Source organism: Camarhynchus parvulus, chromosome 5, assembly GCF_901933205.1.
Source record: "Camarhynchus parvulus chromosome 5, STF_HiC, whole genome shotgun sequence".
Taxonomy (NCBI): domain Eukaryota; kingdom Metazoa; phylum Chordata; class Aves; order Passeriformes; family Thraupidae; genus Camarhynchus; species Camarhynchus parvulus.
In genome coordinates this window covers 4,052,620-4,066,735 of record NC_044575.1, presented here as the reverse complement: position 1 = coordinate 4,066,735, position 14,116 = coordinate 4,052,620, and the positions used below count along the sequence as shown (strand labels likewise).

General features: G+C 41.9%; 1 protein-coding gene across 13 annotated transcripts in view; it reads right to left on the bottom strand.

The window, feature by feature from the left end:
- NAV2 (neuron navigator 2) overlaps positions 1-14,116 on the bottom strand; it is a 390,183-nt gene that overhangs the window by 49,645 nt on the left and 326,422 nt on the right. For all 13 annotated transcript variants that reach the window (XM_030948576.1, XM_030948578.1, XM_030948583.1 and 10 more), the window contains one exon: positions 4,109-4,247. In XM_030948576.1, the coding sequence (XP_030804436.1) occupies positions 4,109-4,247 (139 nt within the window). The remainder of the gene's footprint in view (positions 1-4,108; positions 4,248-14,116) is intronic.

The following is a 14,116-nucleotide window of genomic DNA, read 5'->3' as shown; positions in this document are numbered from 1 at the left end:
ATCACAACGGTCTTTCTTCAGTCAGGAAACAGGGCTTGGGTTATTTATCTACATATTGAGTCATGAGTCTAACCTGCATTTTGAATTATGGATTGAGGTAATATTATATTCTTGTATTTTCCTTGTGCTTGTTTCCCTACTTCTCCATTCAAAGAGAGCAATCCAGGGTAGGCTTGAATGGATCTCTGCTTTCTAACTCCCTTCTCTTCCTGTGCCTGCCAAGTTTGGGCTGGTGGGTCACCTTTCTATTTCTGACCATCAGTAGGTGTGTAATAAATTCACTGTGTGACTGTTCCTATGTCCTGTGCCTCTCCAAAATCACTATTTCATGCAAACAGCTCGTACATTCACAAATCTTGGAAGAGAGCACAGGCAAAATGTACCAAAGCTACACCAAAGCCACCTCAAAGACACCACTCCTCACGTGGTCACTTCAGTATCTTGTTCCAAGCTCCCTGTCTGGAATTTTGTGTACGCACTGTTAGTGTTCAAGAACAAGAAATACACCTACCTGCTAGCAAAGGGCTTATTCTAGTTTTGGTTGACTAGGAAATATTCCTGTACCTTCTGTTTCCCCTCCCCTAATCTGTAAGTTTAGTACAGCCAGTCTCCACAGAGAGAACAGCACTGCAAGAAGTCCTCTCTACCTTTGCTCTCCTGCCTTTTATTCTACTACTGCACCCACGGCCAAAGCTTTCCTGCAGCCTTTGAAATGCTGCACCTCCACCATTGAAACCCTCTGGCCAGAGATGTTTCTGTTTAATGGTAAACACTGAGAACAGCACAGAAACATGACTAAGGAATCAAAACCAAAACACTGTGAAACCTGGCTTGGGGATTGCAGCTGAAACTCCACCCACCCAGAAGGGTGAAAGTAGAAATACTCTTGGCTGGAGGTCATGGCAAGACACAGCGAGCACAAGCTGAAAGCAAAGCCTCAGCTAGGAGCAAACCACCAGGATTTCTCAACTCACTCATAAAGTTTTTGTAAATCTGAAGCTGTGAACAGATCAAATCCATCTTTCCTGAGAAGATGTCTCATCCAACTGCTTAGGGAGGATGCAGTTTTCTATTTAATGGAACCTTTCTATCTTCCAATCTTTTTACCATCACATGATTGAATTTGTTACTTGGTCTCTTCCTCCCATCTTATTTCAGTTAAATAAGTTATTTTCAAATGCTCAGGTCTTAATTTCTCCTAAAAGTATGCATATGATGTGACTTTAAAGGCACACTCTATGTAGTACTGTGATAAAGGTAACTTACCTAATTCTGTGCAATAAAAAGGAAAAATACTAGGGTGCCAAAATTCCTGTGACTACATTAAGGGGTTTGGTGCTTGGCGTAATCACAGCAGGACATGGGAACGTGGCAAGGCAAATTCTGGTTCCCATCACTAGCTTGTTGAGAATCAACTTGTAAACATCTTCACTGCATTACTATAAAAAGAGGATGCAGCTGTGAATGTCTCTGAAGACAGAGTTAATATCATATTTAAGTCCTGTTTCTCAAAGATGGGGAAACTGCAGCTTCTGGAGTATGGGGTACTCATCAGCCCTGAAAATCAGAGAGAAATCTCAACTGAGATTTTTTCCTACTGCAACTATGCCTTTCTTTGCAGAGATGATTCTGCCTGAGTTACTGATTTTATCAGCAGACACTGACATGTTCAGACTCTCTCCCTTTGATGTTGCTGCATTATTTGCTTGGACTCCCAGCTGCACATGTATTAGCTTCAAGCTCCCTCCTTAATTATCTGAAATCCAACTTCTGTACCCTCTCAAAGAGATGTGACAGAATCACAGCAGCTCAAAAGCACCTACTGTATAGGAGAACCAAAGCAAGGGACACCCTCAGAAGAAAAGTCCACATCCCTCTGCAAATGTGTGCTAGTCCTTTGTGGCTCACCACGTGGGGAAGGCAAACCTGGGCACTGGCCATCACAGAGTCCTTCAGGAAAGACAGAAAAGGTGTCTCTGCAGCATTCACTGCATCATGAGCTCTGAGGTCTACAATTGGCAGCAAAAAATTAACCCTGCAAGCCACGCATTTCAGCACTCCAAGCTCTTTTCATTCCCTTGGCCGACAAGATTCAGGTAGTTTGTTCCACTGAAAACGAACTATTTTATGGGCAAATAATTTGCAGATAACAGAATACTGGAATAAGGATTGTCATTCATGAAAACTGAGGAGAGAAGCAGGTCAGAGACACACATCACACCAAAAAACTGCAAACACCACCTGTACATTCTTGGCTCCCAGCTTCCTCTGCCAATAACTACACTCTACTGCCTGAACAAGCTCCAGCTGCTTTTCTTCTGGTGTCTGTCTGCACCCTCTTGGATACTGTAATATTTGTGGAGGAGGAAGAGGAGTTTGTCAACACAGATTTTGATCTCTCAGAGGTGTTTCCAAGAATCTGATCCATCAGAAGATAGAAGTCACATGAGTTTCTATTTTTTTCCTCAGGTTAATGTTTAGTTATATCTCCCTAAGTCTTCCTTTTTTTCCCCCCCAACAGTATTACAATGTTGAGACAGTAACAATTGTCAAAAAATACTTCCAGTTGCCCATCTTACTCTCTGTCAGGTACTGAAAAACATGCTTGATCCTCTCAGCTTGTATGGGACTTGTATTAGCAGTTCCAAGTGCCTGTGCAGTTGCTGATAGGCAAACAGAGGCTACCTGGAAACCCTTTGTGTAGGCTCAAATGTGCACTGCATGGCAAGGGAACAAAGACTGCTCTGTGTTTGCAGCACAGCTCTGGAGACACAGCAATATTTCACAGCAACCACAGGTCTCCATCAAAACTGATGTCAAAAACAGATTTAGGAGCCACTGATGAAAAGGACTGGAGAAGATTAAAAGAGGGAAGAAGCAGAGGAGCAGGTCACACCGACATCCCTCTCCTGTACCTGCAGCACTGCCAGGTCACCACATCCCAGTGGTTGCAGCACACAGCACCCGGGTGCCTCGAACAGGACCAGAACAAAGCTGGACTTTTTTAGTCCTGCACTTTCCCAAACAAAAAATCTATGGAATTGGTAAAAAAAACCCCATTTGTATTAGTGCAAATCTCTGTGTTATGCAGTTTTTTTTGGTCAATGAAAAACTTTTAGATGCCCTCACTTGTTCCACCCTCTTTGGGTGTGTGGTGTCTGAGCACAAAGTGTACACGTATCCTGCTGATGGAGGCAAAGCTTATCCTCCTACAAAATGCTGGCAAACACTGAAAGCCTTCAATAACACACAGCTCTGGCTGGAAATTTAATAAAATCAACTTCATTTGCATAACATGCTTACATTTCTGATGAAAGTGTAAACAACCTTTGAACTTTGATGTTTACTTTATTGTATTCTATTATTTAAAGGACAATCTAATACCATTTCTTATTCTATATGAAAAACGTAATACCATTTCATTCTATATATTTATATAGATATTTCGAAAATATCTATATAAAATCCCATTTACATCTGTTTTCTGTGCAGCAGTGCCTCTAGGAAGACAAGACCCAATTGTTGTGACATCACCATGGCATCACTCACAGAGGAAATATTTGCAAATGCCATGGATGACAAGGTGGTTATTATTGACACTGTCTATACTGAAGGCAGGCTGTGTGCTCAAGTTCAGCAACCTAAAACAATTCCACCTCCTGCACAGAGAAAATAACAAATATCAGTGTTAGCTGAATAAAGCAAAGCTCTTGTGACAGTGGTCACGAGGGTTCTTGGGTGAAGGAAGAGACGAGAATGTTGACTCCATGATCAGAAGGCTTGATTTATTATTTTACGATATATATATTACATTATAACTATACTAAAAAAAAAAGGAAGGAAAGGTTTCCAGAAGCTAGCTAAGCTAAGAATAGAAAAGAAAGAATGATAACAAAGGCAGCTCTCTCAGACTCTGTCCGAGATAGCTTGGCCCTGGATTGGCCATTAACTATAAACATCCAAGATGGCCCAATCCAGATGGACCTGTTGCATTCCACAGCAGCAGATAACCACAGTTTATATCTTGTTGCTGAAACTTCTCAGCTTCAGCAGGAAAACTCCTAAGAAAGGATTGTTCATAAAAGAAATGTCTGTGACAAGCTCTTACCTGTGCATCTAAGTTCTTGCGGGAGGAGGCAGGTGTGTTGGCATAGGAGCTGATAGAGGAGCTGGTGTTAATGTCATCAGTGCTGAGATTGTCTATGGTGTCACTGATCCCACTGCTGACAGAGCTGCTGTCATCCCAGCTGGAGAAAAAGCACAGCAGAGGGAGAAAACAAGGGTCAAAAGACAAGACATCATTCAAAAGGAAGACTGTATTATTTCTACAACCCTCAGCCCACTTGCGGTTGCCAGAAAGGCCAGTGCATGCCATCACAAAGCCAAGGCACAGTGACACAGCTCTTCCTGACTCAGCTGAAATGTGTGTCTTTGTCAGAAATCTGTGTCCCCAGAGCAGGGGAAAGGAGTGGCATGAAGGGATATTAGCGGGGAATTTTTTCCTGGGGGGGGAAGGGGGTGGTGAGGTCCTGGCACAGGCTGCCCAGAGAAGATGTGGCTGTCACATCCCTGGAAAGTGTCCAAGACCAGGCTAGATGGGGGTCTGAGCCACCTGGGATAGTGGAAGGTGTCCCTGCCCATGGCAGGGGGGTGGAACAAGATGATCTTTAAGCTCTCTTCCACCCCAAATCATTCAATGATTGTGTGATCTCCAAGTAGGCACAGCACTGACTTGCTAAGCTGTAACACAGAGGTGGAACTTAAATGCAAGGAAAAAAAATTCACCCTGAAGCAACCTTTTGTACCTGGGTGTTCCACAGACCTGGATCTACCATCAACAGTATCACCAGCCTCAAAGAACTTTAGCAACTAAAAGTTCAGTCCTTCAGATAGCAAATAATCCTCCTGAGCTGCACCACCCTTTTCAAGGAGAGCAACTATTCAGGACTACCTTCTTCCAGCATGTGATAACTTCAACATTTTCCAGTAAATGAGAAATGTCTCACTGGAAGTTTAGGACAAACAAAACACCAACAAAACAAAAACAAAACAAATATATATATATATATATATATATATATATATATATATATATAAAATAGGTCATTTGCAAAAGGTTAAGAGCTCATCACCTGGCAGCTCTCTAGCTATTTATAACCTCAGCTTCAGATTTTGGGAGCTCCAGACTCTCCTCCCTGTTGCATTTTTGTTTGCTTTACGAACTTGTAATAAAGAGATTGCAGAGAAGTTTCTGGCTGGGCAATGAAAGCTATATTCACAAATCAATATACTGAGCAGTTAACATTTGCATTTAAACTTGAACTGTCTTAACCTGTGATAATAGAACTGTGTAAAGAAAGGCAAACTACCTCTGTTTGCTTGGACTTTATTCATAGCTTCACCACTGATTTGCTATAGCCTTTCTACATAAACTTTGTCAGCTTTGAAATGGAAAGCATTTAATTTTTTCCCACCTAGCACTACAAAACACCTTTCTGCGTGACTTTTAATGTTGCTTTAATAATTTTAATTGCTTTTCCTTACTTGGGAGTGCTATGTTCACCCACACCTGTACAAAGCCTTTTAGGGAACTGAGCACAGCTTGAAGAGCAGCAAAATTTGCTGAACCACAAATGAAGTGTGGCCACGGGGACATCCTCCTCTGCATGTCACAGGAAGGATTACAGCTGGCAGCTGCTCCTTGCTGACTGCTCTGTTCCCAGGGAAGGGCCTCATCCATGTGTCAGCACAGCCAGTTGTGCCTCTTCTCCCATATCCCTGTGGATGAGCCAGCTGGGAGGCTCCGATCAACAGCTCCCAAGCCAGGAAAGGAAATTTGGGGTGCTCAGCCACACTGCTCTGCTGGAACAGGGATGGGGAGGGACAGGGACACAGCAGAACACACTGCTGGCCCCTGCCACAGGCTCTTGATGGAGCCTTGGGGTCACATCTTCATCACCCTTCACATTTCCATCTTTTCTCCAGCTCATGAGAATTCACTGCAGCCAGCCCTGACTGACCCTCAGGAGTGTCCCAGCTACAGGATTTCCAAGAAGATTTTCCAAAGGCTATTGGATAAACCTGCAGACACTCCAGCTCTTGTGATTGGAAAGGAATGCTGCAGTCTACAGTGTTGCTGATGCTACAATTCAAAGGAAAGAGATAATTTTTTCCCAAATTTGCCTTCACCTGGATAAATGGTGCAATACAAAATAGAAATCCATGTTAAAATAAAATTCAAAATGCGAGACCTCCTTAATCTGAGAAAGCCAGGCAGGCAAATTTGACACACCAGTTTTATTTGCTGTTTTGAAAGATCTTTTCCAGCATAACCAAATGAAAGGTGTACTGTCCATGCCAAGAAATGTTAGGGGGGAATTGAAAATCTGAAAAAGGATTGAAAGATTTTTTTGAAGCACTTTTTTATTTAGAGTAGGCAATTGAATAGCACAAGGCAAAATATTGAAAGACATATTACTTCTAAATTTCAGTTCTGAAAACAGGTCCTATAACTGATACTTATTTCTCTTTCCAAACCTACCACATAAAGCATTTACAATTCCTAGGTAAGTCTACAAATAAGGTACCAAAATAGTTAATGAAATCACTGAATAAAAAAATATGCTTCTTGTTTTCCAAAGTTTTGTGTAGCAACAAACTTATTTTCTATTTCTGAACCTATTAAAAAATCATAACAGCAATAATATCATCAATGCCAATGCCTTCTGTGTTTAATAGCTTCATTTCCTTCCTCTGGAGATATGGCAGAGGACAGAAAAAAATATTAAATACAATAATTTTTCTCTGTGTGACTCCTAGTCCCATCTTCAATGTAGAGGAACTGAAACATTTCATTTTTGAGCACTCACAGTTCTTAAACTACCATAGGCCCCAGTTAATCAGCACCTAGAGAATGTGTTTAATGTTAATCATAAGTAGTTTTTCTGCCATCCGCCAGTCCTGTTGGCTTTAGTTGGGCAATCTAAGGCATTATGAAAATATTTGAGTGCCCTTCTGAACTGGGACATGTGCCTGAGGACAAAGGTAGAAGCATGCACCTGAATACATTCATGGTTGTGGCTTCCCCTCCTGTGTATCCTGGGCTTTAGGTCCTTTATGTTCTGGTGGAAACGATGAACTATTCCAACTCTGCATTTTCAAGCTTACTAATCTGTTAGTAAATTAAAAAAGATTAGCTGTTCTGAGGTCAGAAGATAGATGTCTGGGCAGATTTTGGGTGCCACAAGCTAAGCAGCACAGCTCCCGTGGGCGTGCTGATGACACTGGTGCCCAAGCTGTTCTGACAAGGCAGGATGTGTAAACCCACCTATCTGTCTAAACCCAGATAGCTTTATTTAATAAATATCACTTCAGCTCAGTCTCTACCTAGAAAAAACAACAGCATGTAAGAAAACATGAAAACATCTTAAGAAACCAAAAATAATTTTGTAAACCTACATAAACAATTACTGATGCTGCCCTTTGAAACAGCACTAGAGAGGGCTGGTAGAATTCACTGAACTCTGTAAAATAAATACCAATGCAAGCCACTTTATGAGCACCCAACATGTACAGCTACAAAGTAATGCAATGAACCCACACATTCTGGTTAAGGCTCCTCCAGGGGACAGGACCAGTCACAAACTGAGGCTTTTGTTTCACGCTGCTCTTGAAACCACCCCAAGCCCTCCACGTAAATCAGTTCATTTTTACCTGGATCCGGTGCCTTGATGGTTAAAGTCAAAAGTAAGGAAGCAGAACGGGGCATCTAACAGCCCTAATTATGGAGTTCTTGGCTCCCAGAGCCCAGATAGCATCTTTGTAATTTAGCTGGTGCAATTAAAAATTTCTGATGTCAGCAAAAGTCTACTCAACCATAACCTGAAGTTGAAATGTTTGGGTTTTCCTTTCATTATTTGATCAATCACCTGAAACTTCACTTTGATTACTGAAAATTGCAAATTAAGAAAAAAAATAATTAAAATCTTAAAAGCGTATTATATATGAAAATTATACAACCGCCCACTTGAAACCCACCCCTGCCACCACTTAAAAACTGCCAGGATGCTGCCTCCTGCTCTCCATGAAACCAAGCACCCCAAGCAGCTTCCTGAGCCTCCCCACCTCACCCTGCTCACCCTAACCCAGCCCTGCTACTGCACATCGCCCACGGGCAGCCCCAGATAACTGCTCAAAGCTGCTTTTTCAAACAGCTTTGCAAAGCTGTTAGGCTCAGACTTGTATTTTTCCACAGTCTATCAGCACTTTTCCATCTTGCATAATCATCATCCACACAATTGGCTCTCCTCTGTCAACTTGGACAGCACGAGAAGTCGTTCTGTGATCCTCAGGACAGCCCCTCTCACTGCAGAAATCTTCCCCCTTTGCAAAGGAGTCATTAAAATCCTTCTAAATAAAGCTATTGTTGAAGGCTGAAAATGCACCTTTCTCTACGGATGGGTGTTGAGTTTAATTTTGTTGGATCTTCACTCAAAACCAAAAATTACAATGAGCTGCTGAAAAATACATTTGTCCAAGAAAGGGCCTTGGGGCTCTACAATATTTCAAGTGGAAACATGGCAATTATCCTCTTCTATTTAAAAATTTAACTATTTATGAGTTGATAGGTGAACAACAACAACAACAAAAACGATCAAGGTACAAAATGATTGAAACTTCACAGCATCTTCAAAGATTTAAAAGGAAAAATTAAATGTGCTATAATGAGACAGTAAATACCACAGCTTCCACTGTTTTCTCCTGGGATTTCCTACAGTAGTGAGGACTGGGCCAGAAACCCAGAAAGCACACACAGAGCCATGCACAGTTTTCCTCTCAAACTGTTCTGAAACTGAAACATAACCATTTGCAAAAGAATGGATGGAAATTTACCTCAAGAGAAGTTAATTTAATTAATGTGTTTTACACTGCTATTAATCACCCACCTCCCCCATGTCTCCAGTTACTCTCCTCTTACATCTCACTATAGGTATTTTAACATAAACCACTTTGTTTCTTACCAAAAGAGGAGCCCAGGGACAGGACTGTTACCTTGAAACACTTAGGAAAGTCAGACCAAGAAAAGCAAACCAGGAAAAAAGAATACAGAGCCGTTCCAGTTGTTCTTTCTGGAGCAGAATCTAATCCTTTAAAAGACATTTTTTTGGTGCAGAGTTGAAGTGCTGGAAGTGTGCTGTGAGCTACTCAGACATTTTCATGTTTAGTGACTATTGGGGTTACTGCCAGCAAGCTGAACTGCAGCTCTCTGTCAAGCTCTGTTTAGAATTCATCCAAGATAAGGTTTCAGGATTTACATTTAAAATACCTATTTGTAAAGGGAATAACTCACAGAACAAAATTATTCAGTGTTGAAAAATTCGGGTAAGAAAAGGTTTGGGGAAGCTAAAAAACTGCAAATGCTCTTTTCATTTAATCTTCTTAGATCAGTGCTAATAACCTTATAAAAATAACACTGGATTTTATTTTGTCCCTTAAAATCTAACCAGGAATTTGACCAAGCCATTGACAAACTTGAACACAGCTGAGCACACACACACAGACACACAAAGGACCTCCTAAAAATCCACCTGATCTCAAGGACTTAGAACACCCTAAATTTTCGTGAACTGATTTGACTTTCCACTGAAACTCATCACATCCTGCTCTGAAGCTGAAATTCCAAAGGTACCTTCTTCACCTACACCTTTGCTCCATGCCCCTTCAGCCCATGGCTGTCTGGGGTCACCAGCCAGCACAACTGCATTCAGTTGCACAATGCCTGACTGGTAGAACTTGTTTTTTTGGCCATTGTTCACAACCAGGGTTCCTCTGGTACCTCCACAGCCTCGGGGAAGGGGAGAAAAGCAAGGCACTGCATGTGACCCAGGTGCTGGAGGAACTCCCAGCTAAGTCTGCAAAATTTACTGTGCAAAACTACAACCAGCTGCCAACCAGCCCCTTTTTCTTGCATTCAGAACCTATAAACCGTATTTTCCCAGCCACTATTCTGTCTGAGGACTTGCTGTGTTTATACAGCTGTTTACAGAGCAGCTCCACACTGGGTGCACAGAGCACCCCTTGGCCAGCTGCACCCTCACCTCCCTGCTTTGGAAGCCATGGGAGTGATGCTCATCCCTGCTCATGTCTGTGTCACTAGGATGACTCCAGAGAAAGCTGGAAACAAAATCAGGGTCTTCATATCGCAATAAGGTCAGTGTTAAACCTCAGTCATCACATTAAAAGAACGTGCTTTGTTTGTTCTGCCTTTGTTTCCATGACAGTAAGAAGTGCTGAGAACAGTCTTCTAACCAAAGTCAGAAATCCTTGCTTACATACAAAGCCTCAGGTGCCTTCCAGAAAAGAAATCCCTGTGAAGTGTCCACGTGACAGCAATGGACTGAACAAATCCCGAGGTGAGGTCAAGCCCAGAGCACTGTGGATTCAGGGATGGACTGCCCCAGCTCCCTGCAGTCCCCCAGGATGAGGGGATGAGGGAATGGGGAGGAGGCCCCTGGCAAAGCTCTGGGTGTAGGTCACCGCTGCAATCTGCCTGCAGCTCCCTCTCAGCAGGGTCCCAGCCCAAACACCTCCTCACTCCAGGCAGGCAGAGGGTGTCCTGCTCAGGGCATAGAGAGCTGTGAAAACCAACTGCCTGATTGTGCAGGTTTCTTACCCTGCCTTACTTACCAGTACGTTTTTCTTACTACGCACTTACTTCTTCCCCAAAGGCAGATACTCTGGATCACATCACCTCCTCGTAGAAAGACACAATTTAAGACTTAAAGAAGGGGGAAGCATCCACTGAACACAGTGACAGTTTCTGACACCCACCTCAAGCTCCTCCAACACTGGGCTGAGCTGGTGAGAGCTCAGCAGCTCACCAGCACTTACTGGTACCTGGCAGAGGCTCCAAAACATAATAAAAACAGGGTTAAACACTGAGAAGAAAAAGAACAGATTAGCTAAATTCTTACAGGAAGGATGTGACAAAAACATGGCTCCTTTTCTTCCCATCTTCTTCTAATCCATCCTAACACTGTAACTCCACCAATCTTTCAGGTCTGCAGACTGTAACCCCAAGCAAGAAACACACAGGCACAAACTGAAGATAAGACATATATATGCACAAAACCTCAAAGCAATTCTGCTCTTCCCTGCTTTTCTACAAAAGCTTCTACATAAATTGATAAAGGCCAAAACCTGTGCATACCACAAGTGATTTCACACATGAGAACTGCTCCTGTCTCACAGCAGCATCAGCTGTAGCTGAGCGCATGGAGACAAAGATAATGCACACGGTTGTCTCATCAGGAAAAAAGGAGACAAACAACTGAAATTGTCTTTCTGGAGGCATGACAGCCTGCTGAAATACGCCTTAAAATAAACGCTGAACTTGGCAATAAAAATGTGTTAATTTGATCACAGGGCACAGCACTATCACTCAGGAAACCAAACCACTGAAAAACAACAGTTGTTATCCCACCAGTGATTTACAGAACAAACAGACACATAATCAAGTCAAATGTTTTATTCTTTGCTGCTGGGAAGATGTCAGCTACTACCAACCCCGAAAGCAGTTTTTTGTCCTAGCAGAGCTGCAACAATCTGGATAGTAACTCCTGGTTCATGTGAGCCTTTAAAATTAGGCTTATTTGGAAGGAACTACAAAAAGGAAAGAGATCTTACAGCCTTACTCAGACAAATCAGGAAGCCACCAGAAATTTGCACAGGAGTGAGAATAAGAACTGGATATTATGTACTAAAAAGCAAGTGCACTCTGGGCTGGGATCTGGCCTGAAACAAACTCACACACGCCTTTGTTTCCTTGCAGGGTGAGCTCATTCCCACAGAGGCTCCTCCTTTGCACAGAAACCAGACTTAGAGTGCTAAAATATAACAAAGCCCCATAGTTTTCTGAGGCTAAAAGCCTGAAACACAAGTGGAAAGATAACCAGCTAGATTGCAACCCTTGAGTATCAATAAACCTCACAGAATCACAAAATTAAGGCAGAAAAAGCAAGCACAGCAATAGCTGTCAGTCCTCACATAGGAAATTTTCTACCATGTTATTCAAATACTTGCAATCTATTAAAAATGTATTGATTTCATGCAGCATACAGAGATTGAAAAGAAACAGTGCAGGGAGAAAGCTGCTCAGATTTATTCATCATCTAATATGTTTCCACTGCTACCAGTATTTGCAAAGCTAAACCTCCCTTACTCAAAGGTGTAACACAACACACTCGCGTGTTTTCAAAAGTGCAGAAAATCTCTTACCTTGCAATATTCCCCAGCCAAAGCACTTCTCCACCTTGCTGCCCATGAAGAATTCCAGGAAAGGGACTCAGATTTATTTTGCAGGTTGATACCTTCATTAGGCTACCATCCAATGCCCCCCCTTAAATAAACTAGCCTGTAACTTGACTATCTAGGAAGAGACTTGGAAAAAAAAAAGTTGGAGCAAGGTTGTTTTCCAATAGAGACCTCCACACGGAGTCAGCAGCTCTGAGAGACACTGCAAAGTAAAACCCAGCTAGAAGGTGATCATCAGAAACTTCCCCTGGAAAGAAATCTGATCCCTCAACAAAATTAACCTCTGAAGTGCTGAAAAAGCGAGAGGTCAAGACTCGGTGCTGGGACTAGGTCATCTGTGAAAGCTGGGAGCTGATGGCAGCGACCAGGCAGGCTGGTGCCTCCAGGTCAGGAACTGCATCCCACCAAGGAAAGGCTCATGCCAGCAGCCCTGCACTTGGAGGTACCAAATGGCACTGCTTGATCCCAGCTGAAAGACCACAACCTCTAAAAGCATTTTTCCCCACTCTGCTTCTACAGAGGGGTTCAACAATGTGACTGCTGAAGCAAGTATTGTTTTACGTGCATGTAGCAGGAGACATACCTAAAATGTTTTAATACAAAAGATTTGGAATACTGGTAATATTTTTTTGATTTTTTTTTAATGCCAGGGGAGTGGTGGTATAGAAAAACATTTTCAATAGGAATGGTAAAGAAAATAGCAATTTATCCACTGGTTTCTGCAGTTAAGAACTTAAGAAACTGAGACAAGATATGTAATATTAATCTGACTCTTCTTTATTTAGCACTGTAGAGCAAAGGGGGGCTTATTACTTCCCCTTATTTCAAATAGAATAGAGATGGCTATTTAGAAATATGAGGTTTGATAAAAAAATCTGGTGGTTAACATTCAAAATTCTTATTTTAGTCTAATATAAATATTTTCTGACAGGATTCTACCAAGACCTCTGCATTCTGATGAACATGTGGGATTTTTTTGTTTTTCTAGTATGGGAAATCACACCAGCTGAGTAGTGCCAGGATTTCTGTTGCCAGCAAGATCACCTGTTCTGGAAAGGAGGTGGGAAGCCTTTAGGATGGAGAAAATGGACAGGACATGGTGCTGTTGCCTTACCCTCACCTCAAGAAAATCATGGATCATTCAGCCCAAAACCAAAAAGAAAAGTAGGAAGTGAGAAGTCAACTGCACCATTATATATATTTATTAACTCAGCTTGAGTACCCTTGTCTTAAATAAAACATACATTTAGCACAACACTGCAATGTTAGTTGAAAGAGTTAAAATGCAAGAATTCAAAGGTTATAAAACAAAGACTTTGTGGAGATACTCTGCTGCCAAAACCTTCAAATAAATGAGTCTCAGTCTGAGCTTGCCTTTTTACACTGGAGCCTGTATTTTAGTGGCTACTCTGTAACTATGGCAACACAGAGGACGGGTAATTTAGAGGCTGGTGGATGTGACAACTTGCAATTTTGAACAATGCTAATAATAAAAGTGGCTTGGGAAAAGCATCATTTAACACAAACGTTTGTGGTTCAAAAAGCCTGTTCACTTAATTTTAAAAAAATTTAGATTTTTTTTTCAGCCGGATGATTATATATATTATGTTAGTCTGATGATTAAAAAAAGGTAGAAACATAATTCTTGTGCTTTTTGGTTCATCTGCACCTTAGAGTGCAGCCAACCCACCCCCTTTGTGATGTACAAATGCAAAGCTGCTGATGTCACTATCTTTGCTGAAGATTAGACAAGAATCACATGGCTTTTTTAAAAGAAAGCTATGTATTGCCCATAAAGAAAGGG